We start from the raw sequence: 22602 nt of genomic DNA, 5'->3' as shown, positions 1-22602 counted from the left end.
TGCAGTTCTAAAACACACCTTTTTCAAAACGCTACACACAATTCTCTGCTTTTGGCACTATTTTCATGCAGAAAATCTCTTGTTTTCACAAGGAACACACTGCCATTCAAATATGCACACTGACTCATCACATGGGCAAACACCCGTCACACAGTTTTACAATTAGCAATCAGAGCTTTAGCATAAAAGGGCAACAGGTCAGCTCTTCAATGGAGCAATGGATGCCAACATAGATTTTTTTTTTTTTATTATTATTATTTTTTTTTACTGTAACTGTATACAGTCAATTTTTCTGTTGTTTTGTATGTAGACCACTGTATGTACAACTTTGTGTTGGTTGGGATGTGCACTGTGTACATTGTTTTTGTGGGAAAAATAAAATATATTTGTTACCGTGCATTTCTGTGTTCTGAGTATAAAAACAATATTCTCAAATATTTTACAGCACACTTATATATGTACTGTCTGTAGCAAGTGAACACTGAACAAAATAAAAGTCATAATGATGAATGGAGAAGAAGTGTTTTCCATTCATCATAGTGTTTTACATTGAGCACATCAGTGTTCAACTGGTTCTAATACTGTAAATGTCTATTCATATGATGGTTTGTGTGTGTCATTTGAAAACAAAATACCATTTTGAGAAGAAATAACATTGTTTTGAATGTAAAGTTTCATTTTGCAGGAGAATTGAGGGGTTTTGCCCATTGTGTGTGTTTTTTTATTTGTGTGTAGAGTTCTGAGAATATGAGGCATGCTTTCAGAAAATGTGTGTAAACAATCGAGAAAAACTGTATTTAAATTGTAGAACATAATTCTTTACAGTAAGGTAAATGAAAATTAACAGTTTGCTTCAATAGTCTGTAGTAATTTACGGAATTACAGTAATAAGAAAAAAAAAGGTAGAAACTAAAAGTACATACTGTAATTCAAACAAATAATTGAGGGGCTAATCCTGCCTCTCTCTAGCATCAGGCCACAATCAGCAGTGTTTGAAAGGCACAAGGCTGAAATCTATTCTGTTTTGAATGTGTGGTTCACAGTTTTGACAGCAGTGTGTTAGCATTTGAACAAAGTGCTGTAAATCCACAGTGTTGTGCAGGTTGTGGTTAAAGTCATGGGATAAGTGTGTAGAGTTTTGAAAACTGTGTTCAAGCAATGAAAAACGAACTAGTTTGGTCCACATGAACTGCTGCTGTGCAGACTGTAGTTAGAGTTTTGCACATGTGACTCCAGTTGTGCCCACTGTCGTTTAGCAATCGAAAAAAACTGTAATAATGAGAGTGTGTTTATTGAACTATAATAGGGACATAAAAACTGGCCATATGGAAAACAAGAAAGAACAAGTCTAGAGTTTGCAGCAACAGATCCTAAAGTTATGTTCATGTGGCTTTCAAGATTGAGAACAGAATTTGCATATTACAGTCTTTCAAATAATGTTCCTGCTTTTTGTGAAATATGGTGCAGCAATGAGGTTCTATGTGTTGTACATGATTATCAATTGGTATTAGTTTTTAAAAAATATTTTAACTTATTTTCTATCAGTTTTTGGCCCTGTTTACACCTGGTATTAAGATGCATTTTGATCGATTGGATCACAAGTGGATGACTTGATTTGATTTGCTAAATACAAATGTAAACGGGGTCTAAAACGTTTTGAGCTTGTCCACTTTCAACCACTTCCAGAGGTAGTGGAAAACACATTCGACCGGATTGCTTTCGTAGTGTAAACGCTCATGTGATCAAATGCGTTTAAACAGCCACAAAAGTCCGTCTACTCTAGCGTTAGCTAGACGGGATTTAAACTTTATCAGTTGAAGACCCAAGTTTGGTTTGAAAATGAAAAACGTACCAAGCACAATGTTCTCTCACCATTCCTAATTTCTAAAACACTCACAGCGTTCGGCTGGTCTTGCGACTGTCGAAACTAAAGCTGATGCTCTCTGTGTGTTTTTCCGTCGTCTCCGGTCACGTTCATGTGTAAATTGCGCAAGCTTATCTGGTCCATTGAATCGAAAGATCTAAAAAGAAACAAAAAAACCCCATACATTTACCCGCCCATAGACTCTCCCCTTGAAGAAATCAGAAGTGGTTGAAAGTGGACAAAAGAGACGGATTAAAACACCAGGTGTTAACAGGAATGTGTCTCCCTCGTCTACTTGTGATCCGATCGACCAAACGCATCTTAATTCCAGGTGTAAACAGGGCCTTATTTTTATTTAGTTGCTTTCCAATGTTTAATAATGTTTAATAATATAAAATGTGTAAAAAATAAAGTTTTCTAAACCTCTTTCTCTCACTCTCTGTCTGGAGGGAGTCATGAGGGTCTGGTACGCAGCCAGATGACCTCTGGTCAACCTCAGCAGGCAGTGGTGTGTGTGTGTGTGTGTGTGTGTGTGTGTCTGTGTGTCTGTGTGTGTGAGTGACATATTTAATACGCCATCCTACACTTCACTTTCACTTGTATTGTTAACCATATCAGCTGGTTCCCTTTGAGACATGGGTACAACTGGATAAAAAGGCAAATCTGCTCTCCTTTCTAAGTGTGAGCGTTAGAGTGTGTGTCCATTTTCCCTTTTGGATCTCTTCCCATCTGGCCGTCTCTCATGTATGTCCAGTCAACAGAAGCTCACTGTCTGTGCCTCTTAAAAGGCCTTTATCGTTGTACTATTTTTCCTCCCTCTCTGTTTTTCTCTCTCATCCCCCCTCATTTCTTTCATGCTGGGATGACCACTGTGTCTGCATTCCTCTCGCATTCCTGCTCCATCACGTTGAACCTCTGAACGCACATGACTGAGGCAAAAACTCAAAGCTGCACCACAAACCTGCCGTTTCAGACCAACAATCACCGTTCTTTACAGGGGTCGTGTCTTAAAAAATACAATTTTTAAAACTTTTGAGATGAGTTTTAGAGATCCTCACATGTCCAGTGACGATTGTCTCAGTTATAAATATATATTGTCTCGGTTATAAAATTCGAAATCAATTGACATCTAAGGTTACTGTAAATTTTTTACAAGGCATACAAAAAAACATGAAATTCCCTATTTTGTATATAATTTTTTTATATCTGTATTTACAAAACTGTATCAAATTTGAAAAAGCTATTTAAATATATAAACATTTTTATAGAAATTACTAAAGAAAAATGTATAAAATGAACGTTATTGTAATGTTGCGGTAAGGACATTTTTTAAGAAGATGACCCTAAAAACATAAAAAATAAACATTTTCCAGATTAAAATCTTAGCGACTACATTCTATTTTGTGTAAATTTTTATATGTATTATAGACTGTGATGGTTAAAATTGAAATTCATAGAGGTTGATTTTTTTAAAATTGGGATAGTCAAAAGTGCCCATAGTTGCAGAAACACCCCAGTGTGATTTGTCCAATAAACTAATAAACTACTCAGAGCCGATATGCTGATCCACGTCCACAGATGGCAGTGCAGCATCTAACACCATTGTGGTATTTAAACTTAAAGTACTCAAAAGAAGTGTTGATAATGCTAGTGAAACAACTACTGAATGCACCTTTAAATGAATGTTTTACACAATATAAAAAACATTAAATTTTGCCTCTGTATGGCTCTGAAGCAGGGGTGGATGATATTGACAAAATAATTATATCTCAATATTTTCTGGAATTTTGTCAATAACAATAATTAGACAATATATTGTCTATTGTGTTTTTGTGCTGGTATCTTTGCTGGTTTATGCCTGTTGTGTCCAGTTCCAAAGCTTTCCATATTCTTCATATTCTGTGTGGTGGATTTAATCATTAAAATTCAATTAGAATAATAAGACACTGCAGGCTGTTACCAAGCAAATAAAATCCGTATCAACAAAATCCATTAAAAAATATCCATAAATAATGCTGAGATTAATGTTTTTTTTTTTTTTAATTAATACTGAAATATGAAATGATTTTTAAAAATTAAACAATCCTTTAAATGCAAAACTGAAACTACCAGTAGGTGGTGGCAAGTCACTGGCTACATCCAAAATCGCATACTTTCTCTATTTTGAATGAGTATTGAATACTTCTCGACTGCTAAAAAAGCATGTTCTATTATGAATGTGTATACTATGAATGTAATCCTGACATACCGCAGTCGCCATGTTGTCACTGTCAGTTGCGTCGCTTCATTGTCATTTAAAAATCTCCTGTGGCCTCATGGGATAGTAAAGTGTCCATCATATGCACACTTCAGAAATCTCGCTGGGATAGCAGGTCTATTCATTTATAAGAACTGTGAATTCTGTTTTGCACCTGCTTATTGGTAAGGAAGTATGTGATTTCGGATGCAGCCACTGTCTTAATGAGTGAGTCGTTGCATCTTTCACTTGACCGATTTGTTCAGACAGCTGATTTATTCATGAACGAAGCAAGTCTTTTTGAATGGATCATTAAATCACTGATTTAGTTCAAAAACGCTTTTTCATTGATTCATTGAAAAAAAAAAAAAAATGCTAAAACTATATATAAATATAAGCCAAAAACTCATACAGGGACAATTTTGCTATATAGACCTTAGTCAGGGTAGCATCATATTTAGCTGTGAGGGGCAGAAGTACTTTTTACAGCATGTTTAATAGATTGTCCTGTTTACCAACATGCCAGTTGTTCATCTGATGAAACATCTTTCCAAAAACTTTCTTCTTTGAAAGTTGTGTTTTGAAAATTGCATACGATCTAGGATCTTAACGTAGTGCAAAAACTGTATGTCAGCTTCGTTTTCATCCTCTTAAATTCAATAAGGTGTCTATCCTGACTAAGGTTTTGCTAATATGCCAGCTGGCATTCGCTCCACACAGTGAATTTCTTCCATTGCTGCTTTATATTGGCTGAAATTCCTTCCACTCTAATGAGTCACTTTAGTTGGCATGATATAATGAAGGATAGCAGCACTGGGACATGAGGAGTTACTTCATAAATGAAACTTCTGTCATATTTGCTCACCCTAATGTCATAACGATACACTCAAACATGTTGAACTAAAAACCCAAATGCAGAAAGGTGGAAGTTTTCTCCTTACTTTAGAAAACCAGCACATGTCACAGCACTGAGGTGACTTTTTAACACAGGGTCTGTCTCTCATTAGTGGCGCTGCAGCTAACCCACAATCCCACTCACCCTTCCTTCATCTCTCAGTCCTTCATTCTCTCCCTCCGTCTCTCTCACAGCCTGGAGCCGTGCCTCAGGAAAAGCCATAATCCCTCAGGCCAATAGAAGACAGATGCGTCCCTCGCTCCCTGAGTCTTTGTGTCTCGCTTTCTCTCCTTATCTCTCAGTCTGACACATACACATTAACACACACTCGAGCGTTGATTCTCCACACACCCCTCTCTACAGATCTGATCCTGCCTGGGTTTTCAAGTCTTTGTGGTTCCATCTATTTCTATCAGTCCCGATGTAGAAACGAGGCCCTGTGAAAGAGGATTTGTATGGTGGCATCTGGAGAGCATGTGTGTGTCAGGAGATGAGCTGACCCAATGCTGGACCTGCAGCCCGAGTGATTCCACTGGGGACCGTCGGGAATGTTAAGGCTTCTGCTCCTCTCGCCTGTCTGTGCTGAGGCTCAGTTTCCTGTAACCAGACTTTTGACTTTTAGCATGAGGTCTAGTCCACTTATTCTTGTCAAGAACGTCCCACTTAGACCATCTGACAGACATTTAAAATGACCAGTCACAGTTTGTTTTGCTTTTAGATGCCTTTAAAAAACATACACTAACCGGCTACTTTATTAGGTACACCTTGCTAGTACTGGGCCTTTTTGCCCCTCTTTCCTTCAGAACTGTCTCAATTTTTCGTGGCACAGATTCAACAAGGTGCTGGAAACATTCCTCAGAGATTTTGCTCCATATTGTCCTGATCGCATCACACAGTTGCTGCAGATTTATCGCTGAACATCCATGATGTGAATCTCCCGTTCCTCCACATCCCAAAGCTGCTCTAGTGGATTGAGATCTGGTGACTGTGGAGGCCATTTGAGTAAAGTGAACATGTTCAAGACACCAGTGTGAGATGATTTGAGCTTTGTGAAATGGTGCGTTTTCCTGCTGGAAGTCATCAGAAGACTGTACACTGTGGTTATAAAGAGATGGACATGATCAGCAACAATACTCAGGTGTGCTGTGGTGTTTAAACGAAGCTCAATTGGTACTAATGGGTCCAAAGTGTGCCAAGAAAATACCATTACACCACCAGCCACAGCCTGAACCGCTGATTCAAGGCAGGATGGATTCATGCTTATATGTTGCTTACACCAAATTCTGACCCGACCATCTGAATGTTGCAGCAGAAATCGAGACTCATCCGATCAGGAAACATTTTTCCAATCTTCCATTGTCCAATATTGGTGAGCCTGTGCGAACTGTAGCCTCAGTTTGCTGTTCGTAGCTGACAGGAGTGTGTGTCTTCTGTGACACAAAATAGTTTTCAATGTTGAAAACCATTTTACTCATTAATACTTTTGTAGAAACTGCTATTTTTTTCTGGATTCTTGGATGAATGGAAAGATAAAAAAACAAAACAAAACAGCATTTATCCGAAATAGAAAACTTTTATAACATTATAATGTCTTTGTCTCTTTTGATTGTTTAATGTATCCTTGCTAAATATATGTAATAATTAATTTTAAAAATAAATTCATAAAATCTTACTGAGCTTACATTTTTGAACAGTAGTATAGAGATTCAAATACTGCAGAGATATTGAGAAATATTAAAAATGTGTTTTTTTTTAAAAACTGTATGATACAATTGCTTTAATATTGTTCCCCATGTGATCCATTTATAATGTTATAACAAATGTTCTATGCCCTAAAGTTCATATTCCAGTTTCAACAGTCTGACTCTGAATATATTATCACACACAAAAATGACCAAGACACAGTTTTAAGTCACATGACTTTAATTTTTCCATATAAAAATATCACTCTCATATACAACACAACCATAAGTGCTTTCACTGAAAGCAGAAACCTCTCCAACTCCTTCACCTGTCAAGTAACAGATCGACATTTCCTTGGGAAACTTTATCGCACCACAAGGGGATTGGCTGACTAACCACCGTCTAACAGTCAAGTACCACAATTAACCTCTCGAATGGGTCATTACATTCTGCCATTGAAAATAATATTCAAATTCAAAACAGAACATGAAAAGCTTTAATGACAAGAACAAAGAAAAATAGAAATGATTGAAATAGAAATTTCCAGATTTGTTGCTGATCTGTTGCTAATTTAAAAGAGGCGTTTTCATTCATTAAACCAATAAATTACTTGTTTAGACTGGTCTAGGTGAACATTTGGACATCAATTGTCGGAAGAATTTGTTTTACAAGAGCAAATATTTGAAAAGATTTCAAAACTCAAAGCAAATGCTTTTAAAAGCTCAACAAATAAACCCTGATTCAAATGGAAAACAAAGTGCTGGATATCAGAGCAAATAAAGGAGGATTATGTGTGGGCAAAAACAGAAAGAGCAAGAATGACAGATGGAGAGAAAGAAATACTGACATATGTTGCTGGGACAAGCATAAACAGCCTCTCTGCATCTCTGTTAGATACACAAACACATTCACAGTCCAATCCCAGGTTCAGAGAGGCAGTATTGCACACAGCTGACCTCCTCCTGAAGGAGTCTTCAAGAGAAAATACAACTTTCTCTGTCGGCGTCCTCCTCGAGTCCTGAGGGGAAGACAGCACACGAGCCGATCAGAAGAAGCTGACTCTCATCTCAGCTCTCAGCGGCTCCCAGGCGTATGTACGAGAGTTTCCCTGGAGCCGCGCTCATGCTGGATGCTCCGGTTTTGAAGAGCACAAGCTGATGACCTGCAGAGATCAAAACTGTGTGTGAGAGAATGGACATTTCCTGCTACAAAACAGCAGACGTGAATAGGATGTGAGAAACAGGACGTGGGAGGAAGAGAAACATGAGAGTGCTGTGGATCTACGCCACAGGTGCGGTCATGTTTCCCATTGTTCTTCGATTTATTGTGGGTGAAATCCAGTCATTTCAATAGGAATCATCATGATTGGGAATTTCACATGATGACATAAGATCTGCCCACTCTGATTTCACAACAGGTTCAAGTTAATTACACCGATTTGCTGCGCTGACCAACAGAAAGTGACTTCTGTGTGAGCTGTGCTTCATACATCACTACGCTATTTTCTTTTTTGCTTGCAAAAAATTTGCTAATGTGACTCCACTTTAATACCATGTAATAAAGCTGGATTCTGCCAAGGTGTTGGATACATTTGAGCCAAAATACTGTTGATTTTGACATCAAAAACAAGAGGGAATAATCTTGACAAATGAAAACTCAATATCTGTTCTCTTTTAGACAGTAATGAGTTTAAAAGGAGAACCTCCTTCTAGGGGTTGAACGACTTCAGAGTTTAGAACAGTGATTAACTCACGTCTACAATAAGCTGTTTAAAACGTGCATTCAGCCGATCAATTTTGAGCATCCAGATGGTATTATCAAACATATCTTGTGGAGCGCTCTCGGAGTACACCTTTAGTTGTCATTTTAACTGTTGGAAACAGAGCATAAAGTGGACTTAAAATATTTCTCATCCTGTTGCGCCCTCTATAGGTCATGATCAGCGACTAGTCGACGTCAAGCTTAAAGTGTCATGGCAGAACATTAAAGTCAACTAGTCTTTGCAACCCCTACCTCCTTCTCAGATGTTTCTCATGACAAAATTAAGCAATAATCTCACATGTCTCCTCTAAAGATTTACAAGCAATCTAGAAAATGTCTCACATCCTCCTCAGATTTGTCACGATGAAGTCAGTGATTTCAATATGAATTTCTCATCTCTCATCCAAGACGAAATAATCTGAGCTATGATATCCAAATTGATTTTATAGCTCTATATTTCTTCTCTATGTCAGCTATTGTCCTATTTGTCTTTACTTTCATTCCGCCATGAAATGTTCCACTTGGCTATAAGAACAGATCTCAAGCAGTTGAGAAGTGCTGGTCTATATGCGGTTGTTGTGTGTCACGATTTATAAACGAGGCGAGGACATTTATCACGTACATTCACACGAATCCACACACATATTTACATTAACACTATAAACTATAATGGCTTTTTTCCAAAAATCTAGTGAGCTGCCATGCTGTCTACTGTCTACATAGGCAGCTGTCTAAGGCATCCTAACTGAAATGGATCTTCACAGGTCTGAAACACTCTACATAGGCAGCAACTCAGTGCAACAAACAGATAGACAGACTTGATTCACAATTGCATTTAATAGAGTTTGAGTGTGAATAGAGAGTTAGTAGATAGTGCTGTGATCCTCCAATTAAGTCCATTAGTGTCCGTCCACTTTTTCATCTGAGTTGGTTCCGCTCCGGGAATATTTTTTCCATTCATTTTTCCCATAGGTATTTTAAAAGGTCTTTGTTAAAACATTATAAGCCATGAATCAAGCCGATCAGCAACGCAAATAGTTTTACCATTTACTGCTCTTTGTTATTCTTTTAGTTATTTACCTATAGTGCAAGTTTTGGACATTCGCAGAAAATATCTTACTACTGCATTGTAAAAATGAGCTGGATAGTTGGTATGAATGTACTAAGCTGAGCTACACATATTTAAACAGTGCGACACTTGGCAACTTTACCTGTCCACGTGCTCTGGTTGGTCAAGACGAAGGCCCGGCACTGGACGTGGCTCTCACACACGTCGATAGCTTCGTGAACGCTGAAGACTGACAGCAGGCATCCGTCGTGCTGATAGGACGGCCAGCAGCGGTAGTTCTCTGCTGCTATTGAGGCATCTAACACACGCTTATACTCTGCCAAAAGAGAGAAAGTCATAAATACTGGTTATAAATAGTTGTTATTTATGGGAAATGGCCAGATAGTAAACCACTTTATTTATTTTATTTTTTTTTTTTATTTTTTTTATTTTTTTATATTTAAAATATTGCTACTGTTCTGAATGTCAATCATAAGTAAGTAAATCTTTCATGTTCAATGGTTTCTGGCCAAAATCTGACAGCCCCCATGACAGCACTGACACACACTGCTCAATAAATCAAACACATTGCAACTGTCCAAGAAAAGCATAGTGTGTGTGTGTGCGAGTGCATAGGAGCTCAGCACACAGCAACACAAGCTCCTTTATTGTGTTAACACAGGGGGTGTCTTGTTCTTTGACGGAGAGAGTCTTCAGGCTGTTGTTAGTCAGAGTTTGACATGTGTCTTTTGATTTCTCCTTTATTTATCACTTCCTCCAGAAATTCACTCACACACATTTCAAACACCACCCAACGTGACCCCGAGCACAATAAATGCCTCCGTCGCGGACAGTCACAGGCAGAGGAAACCCAAGAGAAAGAGGGAAGTAGATAAAAAGAGAAAACGGCAGATGAATAGAGGGAGACTTGAGGAGTGACGGCCAAAAGAAAATGAAACTAACGCTGTCCCTCCCACACATTCATCTCGTTCTGTCGCTTATCTCTGCACTGCCTGTCAACTCTTCAACACTGCAGTCCATCGCTGAGATAAAGAAACCAATGCCAGGCTTCCAAACCCACATAACATTGTGTCAATGTTTACAAATCAAAGATTTGTTAGGTTACTGTAATGAGAATTAGAGGGGATAATTGTGATTAAGAAAATGTTGCAATGTAAATGGAATGTTGCAACGTAATGGAGTAACGTGTACGGTAGAGGCGTGAGTTGAGACGTGGAGAGTAACTAATGAGAACAGACACTGTACCGCTGCCAACATTCACTGATGGCCAGATCACAGAAGTGTGTTTTTAGTCATAAAAATGTGCAGCTGTCTGTTTCTCGTCTCGGTCATGTTGTATCAAGTCAACATTACAAGATGTGATTCACATTAACACAACATACTGTTTGTAATACTGAACGTATGACATTACATTAGTGAACGGGCAGCTGCTCTCTCTCAGATGAGAGAAAGAATAAATGTTGCTGTCCGTATGAATTCAACAGCTGCGAGGAGCTCAAGTTGGGGAAAACGGGCGCGTAGGAAAAATCTGAAAAATGTGTGTGTGACATTATACAGTAAGATGAATATTAATAACATGATGTCCCGTTTGCCTTCAACTGATTTGCTGAAAAGGCAAACAGACACTAACCACAGTAAGACTTTGCGAGTAACATCGACCCAGCTAACAGGGAACATCTGGCAAGGTTATGAACAAACATTCTTCTAATAACATTAATAGAACGTTTGTTCAAAGTTATCTGGTCTTTAGTATTGTTCTTAAAAATCAGTGATATATCTAGGGCTGTGAAATGATTGTGATAAACGCATCCAAAATAAAAGTTTGTGTTTACATAATATATGTGTGTGCGCTGTGTATAATTATTTTGTATATACACACACGCATGTATATATTTAAAAATGAAAAATTGAAAAAAGTGTTATTTATATATAAAATATTTATATTTATAAATAATATAAATTATATATAAATATATATACAGTATATACATGCAAATATTAATTAAATATATACATGCATGTGTGTGTATTTATATATATATACAACATAATTATACACAGTACACACACATATATAGGCAAACACAAACTTTTATTTTAGTTGCGATTAGTTTTGCAGCCCTAGATATAATCTTAAAAAGATGATTGATTACGTCTCAGACACTGAGACATTATATAAATTGTTTTAGTTGGACAAAATAGTTGGATAAATTGTTTTAATAAAATGGAATGTTTCCTTAACGTTCACGTAACCAATAAAAAAATGTCTTTAAAACATTTAATAACTGGATGTTTTGAACATTTATTCACTACCAAATGGGAAACATTCTTTTGTTAGCTGGGAAAGAGGTCTGTATTTGTATCTTATTTTTGATGGAATTTCCTCCTCTTCCAAAAGCATCTGAACGCAGTGCTCTGCTAGCGCCCGTGACAAGACCCAGCAAGCAAACCTGCATCACTTACTCATCTAAGATCCTCAAGCCGAGGTGACGACAGTACTTCGTGACGTTCCTCTTTTTCATGCTAATGCACCGTTAGTATGACCGTTAAAGACCGTTGAAGGACAGCTTTGATTTCACGCCAACCGCGCTGAAACACAGCCAGTCTGCGTTTTCACAATCCAACCGTGGCTCTTTGACATTGTGGTGATTGGAAGCGGAATAGCGATGGATACACTGTCATGGACTGCATGCCTTTGGCAAATATGCTGACAATGTGGTCATGTATTCGGAAAAACGATCCCATGGTAATCCATTTTGTGGACAGGATATATCGGCATAGAGCTGTCAATATGACTGCTGCACCGCTGTGAGGTTTGTAAATGCTTCTGGATAGTGTCTCGGATGGTTTGGAGAGTTTTACTCGTTTTTTTATGCTCTTGGAGAAGGTTGTAACGTAAACTCAAGGCCTCATTCACAGCACTGTGACAATGGGCCTGATAAAAGGAGAAGAGCCTTTAAAAGACTCGAGCTAACTGTGTATTACAAACGTCCCTCCCGACTACTAGGCCATAAATGTCGGAATCTCTGAGTCTCATTTTCCCTCTCTTGCTCTTCAGGGATATGGCTGGATGGGCTTTACTGACGTGATTCACTGTTTCTCCTGGAAAGCAGGGCTTTGAATGAAGGTGACTGGGCAAGCTGCCTCGATGAGGTCTTTCTGAAGAGTGAGGAGAGGGAGGGACGCACGAGGCAACTAAGTGGAGCAAGAAGCCAGTAAATAAGAGCAACTATTAGACTCTTTATTGCCCTAATTAATGCTTTATGGAGCGCTCGCTGTCTTTGAATGTTCCTGTAAGACGCAGGAGGAATGAGAGGGAAGTTGATGTAGTCAGCCAGAGCCATGCTGGGCTTTTAATGCGTGTTGGGCAGGAGTGAATTCCGTAGGGAAGCCCTGTATGTATCCATGCAAACTCACAGTGCTGCCATAGGACCCTGTTTTACAAGAAGAGCTAAAACACCAGGCAGTGCAGAGACAGGTCCAGTCAGTGTACTGCCCGCTGGACTGGACTGGAGATTACGAAGGCCTGTTCACAAGAACGTTACATGACACTTTAAATATTAGCCGATCCCATTTATTCCCCATTACCTAGACTAGAGAGTAGAATGGCTGATATAATGCTGGTCCTTGCACACTGAGTCGGACATAATCGTATTTGTAATTCGTTGGCTCTGAATTGTCAAAACACATCTCAAAATGCTTGCTACGGATGCGAAAAACGCAGACAATCGAACCCAATCCGATTTTTTTTTATGACGGATGAAAGTTTCGGAGGCAGTGTGTAAACGTGATAGACACAATGTGAGGTCGTATTTATTTTTTAACATGCGAAAACTTCGGACTCAGTGTGCAATTTTTCTGTGAAATATCACTAAAATTTAAAATAACTTTTCTATTTTAATATATTTTAAAATGTAATTCATTCCATCATTACTCTAGTCTTTAGTGTCACAGGATCCTTCAGAAATCATTTTAATATGATGATTTATTATTATTATCAATGCTGAAGACTGATCAATGTGCTGGGAATATTTTTGTGGAAATTGTGAAGCAGGATTCTTCAGGATTTTCAGGATTCTTTGATGAAAGTTGAAAAGAACAACATTTATCTTAAATAGAAATCTTTTGTGGCATTATGAATGTCTTTACTGTCATTTTTGATCACTTTAATGTGTCCTTGCTGATAAAAAAACAACAACATTATTTTCTTTAAAGCCACAAACCTTTGAACTATAGTGTATTTTACACATTTACACATTAAGTAGCCAATCGACTAATAATATAAAAATGACCAAATATCCGCCCAGTTGTTATCGTGATATGACTTAAATGTGACCCGTGCTGGCAAAATAAGTCCCAATGAGCAAATTTTCAATTATTTTTTTTATTTTTTTTCACATTCTCATACAAATGATGTATGATTTGTTGGAATCAGACAAAAATGACTGAGCTGCACCTGTTTGAAGTCGATAGAGTCAGCAAAGTCAATTTTCGAGAAAAATCGAGTTAAGATACCAAAACAAAATCACCTAGCAACCATACGTTAAAAGCTCTGGTAATAACACCAAATTTGGCACACATATAATAAGAAAATATATAAGAAAAAAATATATATACAACTTTTTTGATAATGATACCATAATTGTTTGATTAACATTAATGAAACAGACAGCCTATATTAAGACCTACTGTACCGCACGGAATGCTACACATCAGATGTTTTTCCCAAACGTTCACATAACAGATAATGTTTGAGGGAATACTCGCCAAGACAGATATTTTGAATCTCAGCGTGAGTAAGATAATTTTTCATAGACAAAGGAAAGGTACTCCTCTCAGAAAACATACAAATAAAGATAATTTTATATGTTAAATTGCTATTTGGAGCATTGGGATCACTAGACGAGGGCTTAATGAACTCATTTTTGTGAAAACCTCAAAATCGACCAGAATCTATTTTTCACTTGTTTTGCCTGTAGATCGAAATGATCCCGTGCGCATTCCGACTCCTTTTGCCAGCATGGGTCACAAATATTTGCAATTGTTTTTTTCCTGTGCAAAACTATTCATACCAAATCTGATATTGAATGTTCGCCATTCTCATAAAATTGTACTGAAGGGCTTTCATCAAGACTAAAAAATGTGCGTAGTTTGCAAAAAAAGTGATGGAATAAAATAGTATTTTTCAAAATTGGTATGAAGCGTGAATTTTCTAGTTAGTTATAGTTAAACGTCAAAATGATAAGCTTAACGCAGCACAAAACTGTTGTAAATGAAATGTACAGTCTAAAGACAGCAAAGATAGCTGGTGGTGCAGTGAGAGTGGAAACAGTTAAATCTCTCTGGAGAAGATGGCCCTCTCTTGCTTAACGCTCTCATCAGTCAACAAGTGTCTGCTTTAGACTGCCAGTGGAGCATGAGGGATAGCAAAGAAAGAAAAAGAGAATAGGGACAAAATGTTAAAAACGGGTGGAGCGAGTAGGAAGGAGACTGAGGTGCTTCATGCTGAAATGGCTGTTTTGTCCGTCAGGAACGTAAGCAGCCCCTCTGCTCACCAGTTATATAAACTCTAATCTTCTAAATCTCCTCTCATTTGTCCTTACATGCACACACAAATTCTCCCTCTCTCTCTCTCTCTCTCTCTCTCTCTCTCTCTCTCTCTCTCTCTCTCTCTCTCTCTGCTGACTGAACAACTGGTTAATTCCAGGAGATTTGAGGAAACCCATTCACTGCAAGGATTCTGCTGCCTTCTAGTCGTTTCAGAATGATGGTATTTACGAGATGAGCACATGAACACCACCACAATTACCAGTGGGAAACCCAGGCTTAGGTCTTAATGAAACCTTTTTTTTTTTGTGACATATTTCTGTCTTGTTTTCCGGGACAAATATCTAAACATCCTTAAATCAAGATCAATTTACTTAAGAAGCAAAATGACTTAAGATATTAAGTCTTGTTTTCTGAAAAATCAACCAAAATTAAGTGAGTTTAAAACGATATAAACATCTGCCAGCTTGTTTTCCCATTGAATTAAGTTTATTTTGTGTACCCCATTGGCAGAAAACTTTAAAAACTTAATTTTGATAAATGTTTCAGAACAGAAGACCTTTTGTTGAAAATAAGACAAAAATACAGAGTAAAAAAAAAGTAAGTTTTAACTCTGAGTGTTGACTGTACTTAACTTAATCTGTACAAATATTATGCTGACTTTAGACTGTAAATTTACAGCTCTTTTTAAAAAACTCACAGATGAGATTTCAGTAAATTTGGTGCTAGCACATGTTGCAAAGCTAAAAAAGTGATGCACAAAAATCAATCATGTAAGAACTGGAAGTAATTTATAAAATGTAAAAATAATAATTAAACTATTTTAATTAAATTAAACGGCTCCGTATTCATTGAAATTTAAATATAGTGCACATTTCTCTCAACTCTGCCTGCCTTGGATTAGTGAATGATCTCATTGCAGTGCATTCTGGGAATGCATAACTCTGTGAAGCACATATGCTGCCAAGTTAGATATCTTTCAAGGCAGAATAATTTTTCTGCCACCCATTTTGAACAGTATTAGAAGTGCCCATGTTGCCTTAAATGCTGTCTAGCTAGGTTTTGCAACAGAACTGCATTTGTGAATGAGCATCTAAACTTTGGTCATTTGAAATTGTTCAGTAATGTCAAAGGTCAAGGTGTTTTGGTATCTGTCTGGGTCACTCACCTGTTTTGTATGCCTGCGTGTTATTCTTGAGGTAATGTCCGTTTCTGTAGATATCCAGCACTTTTTCGAGGTGAACCAGAGTCTCGTCGGTGCCCCATATCAGCTCTCCTGAAACACATTAATACAGCATAAACAACTCAACTATTAACGGTTTACATTCCGTCATTAAGAAAACATTCCTACGGAGTGATGCTGAAGTGGACGTTTCGTGACACCGGGAGGGAAAGATAGGATCGAGTCTGGGCCACCCACGCTACCCGCGGCTTCACGGACTGTTGTGTCCCAGAAAAACAGATTTCAAACGCTATCAGACATGCCATTATACTGATGAACATGATGATAGAGCGCATCAGGAAAGGAATTAAGGCCAGAGACAAAAGGCATGCTGAGGGACAGAAAGAGAAATGTTGGGATGTGAAGAGGAGGAATGTTTGTATGTTTGAACAAACTTATTCTCCTCTATAAAAAGGAGTCAAGAGCAGGGCTAGACGTTTACTTTTTACAAGGAGCACATACACTCCTAAAAATATAGGAATGCATTAAACAACTTTAGGGGTGCAGGGAAAAATGTAAGTTTTAATTAAGTATAAGTTTGTATTGTATTTGTAAAATATAACATTTTATTTCCGCATTAACAGAGTTCAATATATTTGCGTAGTTGTCTAAATTAATGTACTGTGATTGTTTTATAAGGGATGCTCGCCGAAGAAGCGCGTCTTGGAGAGTTTGTGAGGATCAGTGATGTTTATGTACACATGGGCATCAGACACTCCAAATAAAGACACAATAGCTTGTTCTCACAGAGAATGACATTGACCCGCCTGATCGCTGAGTTTCCACACGTTCAGAATGATTTTATCTTTCATTTGTATTTTGTATTTTTCATCTCTTTCAGGTAGCCTCGGGTTCGGTACCCGGGTCCACATTACAGCTTTCACATTACCAATTTTTCATGCAAACCGTGTCCCGTTCCGAACTAAACTGCCAGTGTGAAAATGCCCAAGTTACTGTATAACTGAGCAGAGTAAGTACTTTTAAGTTGTAAAGAATGTCTGCAGTGACATTTTTGCAAGGTAAGTTTGCAAAAAAAGACTACTGAAGGTTAAAATCTGTCTTGAATTTATTTTGTTTAAAAAATAATAACATGGAGTTGAAAGGTAATAATACAAATGTTTTTGTGAATAAAAAAGGCTTACAGTATTGATTTGGAGAGAAGGGGGGCCTTGGAGTAAGCCTATTTAAGGTTGAGAACCAGCCCAGACGGCGACATAGTGTCGGCCCAGATCTGGCTGTGTGGAATCCAAGTGTACCAGATGTGGGCCGGATCTGGGCCGACACTATGTCGCTGTCCGGGACTGGTCTAGATGGTTGATCAGCTAAACTACCATCTGTTGGATCTAGTTTTGGGCTGACAGACCACCTTAGGCCAGCTACCAAATCCAGCTTGACCACCCTGAGTTGATATGACCAGCTTTTACCAGCAGGGATAAGAGCAGAACTTGGGTAGTGAAATCAAACTCACCTGTAGAGTTGACGATTTTGTCCAGAAGGGGTCTCAGTGCCGAGGGGGCACTGTGAGGTAACAAGTAGGTGAAGAAAAATCTAGAAAATATGGAAAACTATGTCAACATTTCACCTTAAATACACCCTAAAATACACAAATAAAGCACAAGTTGTCTCAGATCTCAGGCCATGAACACACACCTGTAAGCATTGTAGAGGTTCCTCTTTTCGTTGATACCCTGACAGCGGCCCTTGTGGCAGGGGAGGGTGAAGTTGCGTGCGGGGAACTCCATGAGACAGTCTGAAGGAGAAGACGGGGAGCAAGGCGTCTCCTCAACACTGGCGTCATCCAGGTCGGTCACTTTCAACACTCCCCCCACCAGAACGAACTGTCGTGGCCTGAAGTCCAGCAGTGTGACGGACCCGAGCGGGGAGTGGGACAAATAATGCAGCAGCCTCATCAGACTCAAACAGATCTGCGGAGAGCAATATATTATTTTGTATTATTGAATATATTACAGAAAGGTTGTATATTCATATAAATAACTCTAACCCACATATGACATGCAGGGAAAACAAACAAAATATTGATTTAACTAAAATAAATCGAGGGACTGAATTAATACAACATGGCTACTATATAACTATAACTAGAGAGCAACTGAATATAAAGTCATGGAAAATTCTTAAATTCGAGGCCATGATGTCATAGATTTAATTTGGCATCTCATGTACAGGGCTCTGAATATAAAAAACTAGAAATGCACAAATATAAAAATTCCTGCTGATTGTCAGGGTTATGTTTAAGAGTACGTTCACACGACAAGATGTACCAAACACAGAAAACTTTTTCCTTTGCATTTTTCCAGGGGACAATGTTGACAAAATGTTCCTCGTTCACACAGGTTCGCGAAAAAAAACTAAAAACGCTGTATTCTGCGGTCAGGCCAGTAGTTGGCATGGCGTCATTCTCCTACGTTGTTGACGTAGTGTATACAGTGCTGCGCGTCCTAGCTCTACATCAGAACGCCGCCTCACTATTGGTCGACGCTGGTCACGTGAACACCACAACACATGCGTGTTATGCTGACGCAGGAGCTTGCGTAGGAGAATGACGTGGAAGAGAAGAGATTGTTGAATAAAGTCATTATTTTGGGGGGGTTTTGTGCACAAAAAGTATTCTCGTCGCTTCATAACATTAAGGTTGAACCACTGTAGTCACATGGACTATTTTAACAATGTCTTTCCTACCTTTCTGGACCTTATAAGTTGCAATGATGTTGCTGCCACTTGGATTTCATCAAATGACAGAAATTTCATTTTTCAGTGAATTAACCGATTAATCATACATCAGTATGTTAATTACTTATATTTATCTTGATTAAAGATTACGAATTCAACTGAATGTGAGGCACCACCAGAAGTTTGGACAAATTAGTGTTCCTTGTTTGAGACCATCAGGTCTACCCGAAACCTTGTCAAAATGGACTGTCTCCAGGCACTGGAAGCTCCTCGTTGAAAGAGCCACTTGAGTGTGTGAGGCCTGTTGTGTATGTGCATGTCTGCGAGCGCACGAGTGTGTTACTTGAGGATTAGTCCCCTTATTGTGTGTGAGGGTACGAGGAGTGAGGCTGAAGCTCTGGCAGCTGGTACACCTCGCATTCAAGCTACTCTCATCTACCACGCTCTCAGGAGCAGAATTCAGAGGATTAGCTGGCCGTAGGGAAAGAAGAGGAGGACGGAGATGCAAAGAGGAGTGAGAGGGGTGAATGCAACCCAAAGAAGGAGAGGAGAACATAAAAGAGAAGACAAACAGAGAGGAGATGAGGGGGTGGAGGAGACACTGCCCACGTCTTTCACAACAGACAAAAGCTGCTTTTAATACACTCCGGATTAGCAACTACTGGGAAAGGTCAGCCCCCCTCACACCGTGTGACTGCGTGTGTGTTTGTGTCTTGCTTAACGTGGTAGGCAACCGGTAGCTCTGGTAAATCCATTGAGAACGCCATTGTAAGGGAGGCGAGGACATCCAAAACACCACAACAGATTCGGTTTCCTCAAGAATGCAGTAAGCATTTGTACCATTCATACACGTGTGAACGGGCTGCAGGATATTGGGAAAAATTACATTGCAATATTTTATTTTTTATTGCGATTATATATTGCGATATGAAACGATACTGGAATTTGAGTATCTATATTTGGAAAGGATTAATAATTCTAGAGTGAGTGTGGTGATATGCATCTGCATAAAAAAATACAAATAATAAAAAATAAATAAAAAATATTACTTTTACTCTGAGGACATTTTTGAGTTCTGAATTATTTGGGGAAAAGTTTTCATTCGCCACATTGCTGATGTTGTTTACCAATTCAATGTGACTATAAAATAATTCTTATTTTATTGTGATTTTTAATAAATAAAGATATTAAACAAATTAAGAAAAACATTGTAATAATACTATTTTACTGTAAAATTACAATACTAATATTTACGTCTTAAATTCTTTCATTTTAAAATGTTAAACCATCAAGCTTTTATTTTGATGGGTTGCTGAAAAATTATTTCATTGTAAATATTATTAAATAAAAATATACACAACTTAATGAACAATTTTATTATTTTATGAACATGCGCATTGAAAAAGAAAATGCATGACTTATAAGTAATTATAAAAATAATATAATTGTAACTATAACTGTTCTTATAATGCAGTGTAGGTCTTAATGAGTCTATATAAATATATTTATAAAATAGTAATACTTACTTATAAATGGAGCTATAATTCATTATAAACATGGACTTCATAGAAACTGTTACCATAATGGTATTTACTGTAAAATTGTAATACTAATATTTAAATCTTAATTTTTAAATGGTAAATCATAATTTTTGAAGGGTTACCAGCAAATAAAATGATGCGCTGCCGGTTTCAGAATGAAGCGCAGCACGTGTTCATTTACACACATGCAGTCTGAAACTGCTGAGACCAGTAAAGCATATATTTATTTCATTAAATCACGATTTAATAATGACACTAAGCCATATCACAATATCGATTTTATTTTGATGTATCAAGCAGCCCTAGTGTGAACATTTGCTTGCTTGTCACGTATTGAATTGCGTTTAGCTGGCGAGGGCCTGATGTGTGTACGGATGTGTCTTCGCTCCCGGCATTATGTAGAGGGAATAAAAGCTTTCGTCAGCGCGCAGAGGAAATGGCTTTGGACCTAAATGAGCTGTTTGGTAGTCAACGGATTCGACAGTCTCCCCAGAGTCTATTAGTGTCTCATACGCAATTCAAATGTTGCTAAAGCATTGCTGGGGTGTTTCTGCTTTGTTCCACATGAGGAGGCCAGCAGTGCAAAGAGAGTGTGACTGTAGAGGACAGTCTTAAAGGGACAGGACACATTAGCATTTACAAACATGTGGAATGAACGTAACTACTTGGCTTTGTTCAGACAGGCAGCTAATCAGTTTCTTTGGGCATATCTGACTCAAATCCGTTTACTCAAATCTGTTGTTTGGAGTCTGAACAGCAAAAAAAATGCATGAAATCCTAAAACTTGCAATCTGATTAAAATAATTATTGATATTTGGAAATGCTTCAGTCTGAAGTGTCACACTGGAATTCAAGAGCTTTTCATCTGGGACGCAACACTTACGTAAACTCATACACAATGTGCCGTGTGTTTATAGTGCATCACAGCTGTGCTTAGAACTGTCCAAATTCACACATTTTTGCTCACTCATAACTATTTAGCAAACTGTCACATTTAGTAAATAGTAAATAGCGAATAAGTGAATTATGAGTGATTTCAGATACAGCATATTACTGTCTCTGGCACTTGCAATTCAAATGGTTGGGGGGCGGGGGGTTATTGAAAGAAATACATATTTTTTATTCAGCAAGGATGCATTAAATTGATCAAAAGCTTCAGTAAAAACATAAATAATGTTACAAAATATTTCTATTTCAAATAAATGTTGTTCTTTTCCTATATATTATTAGTTATAACTTATAAGTCATTATTAGAAAGTATTTTGGTATTGTGTTGTGTCATCATTACCAAGACATCCAATGTAGATGTTTCTGATAATAAAGGAATAGTTCACCCAGAATTTTTTAATTCTGTCATCATTTACTCACCCTCATGCTGTTCCAAACCTGTATGAATTTCTTTCTTCTGTTGAACACAAAAAAAGATATTTAGAAGAATGTTGGTAACCAGACAGTTTATGGATCCCATTGACTTCCACAGAGTCAATGGGGTCCTTCAACTTTCTGGTTACCAACATTCTTAAAAAAATATCTTCTTTTGTTTTCAGCAGAAGAAAGAAATTCATACAGGTTTGGAACAGCATGAGGGTGAGTAAATGATGACAGAATTAAAAAATTCTGGGTGAACTATTCCTTTAAATGCACTATACCAGAATTCATCACTTGCTAAATGATAGCCTTAAATATTTAATAAACAAATCAGAATTGTGTGCGCTATTAAACTTCACATATTGTGTCCAAAACCTGCACACATTTTGTCAAAGGTCTGACTGAAATTAATTAGGACTAGACCTGACAGAAACATTCACACACACACAAAACACACAAGTAGGTTACTCTCAAAACCTCAAAGCTGGGTAAAATATATAAAGGAATGCATAAAATGTTTAAAAATAGTAAGAAATGAAAGGAGAAAGCCAAGAAAAGCCTTAAAGAGGCAATAAAAACCATGAGAAAATCAACAGCAGGAACTCTTAATTCACTGAACATAAAGTCACAACTTGCCTCTTTCTCATTAAAAGGGTTTCATTGTTCTAGACTGGAAATTCATTCAATATGACTGAAATATCACTCTGAAACGCGAGCCTAATAAA

The 22602-nt window shown here is 37.7% G+C and overlaps 1 protein-coding gene across 1 annotated transcript in view; it reads right to left on the bottom strand.

The window, feature by feature from the left end:
- Positions 1–6904: 6904 nt before the first annotated feature.
- The window catches only part of pkdcca (protein kinase domain containing, cytoplasmic a), a 32074-nt gene continuing 16376 nt past the window's right edge, over positions 6905–22602 (bottom strand). The window contains exons 3-7 of the mRNA XM_084092833.1: positions 17928–18202; positions 17746–17825; positions 16224–16331; positions 9651–9824; positions 6905–7840 (exon numbers count right to left, since the gene is read on the bottom strand). Coding sequence (XP_083948959.1) covers positions 7746–7840; positions 9651–9824; positions 16224–16331; positions 17746–17825; positions 17928–18202 — 732 coding nt within the window. The 3' untranslated portion in view covers positions 6905–7745. The remainder of the gene's footprint in view (positions 7841–9650; positions 9825–16223; positions 16332–17745; positions 17826–17927; positions 18203–22602) is intronic.

This window comes from Abramis brama (assembly GCF_963993115.1).
Source record: "Abramis brama genome assembly, chromosome: 19".
In the NCBI taxonomy this organism is placed as follows: domain Eukaryota; kingdom Metazoa; phylum Chordata; class Actinopteri; order Cypriniformes; family Leuciscidae; genus Abramis; species Abramis brama.
This window is presented reverse-complemented; position numbering and strand designations above follow the sequence as displayed.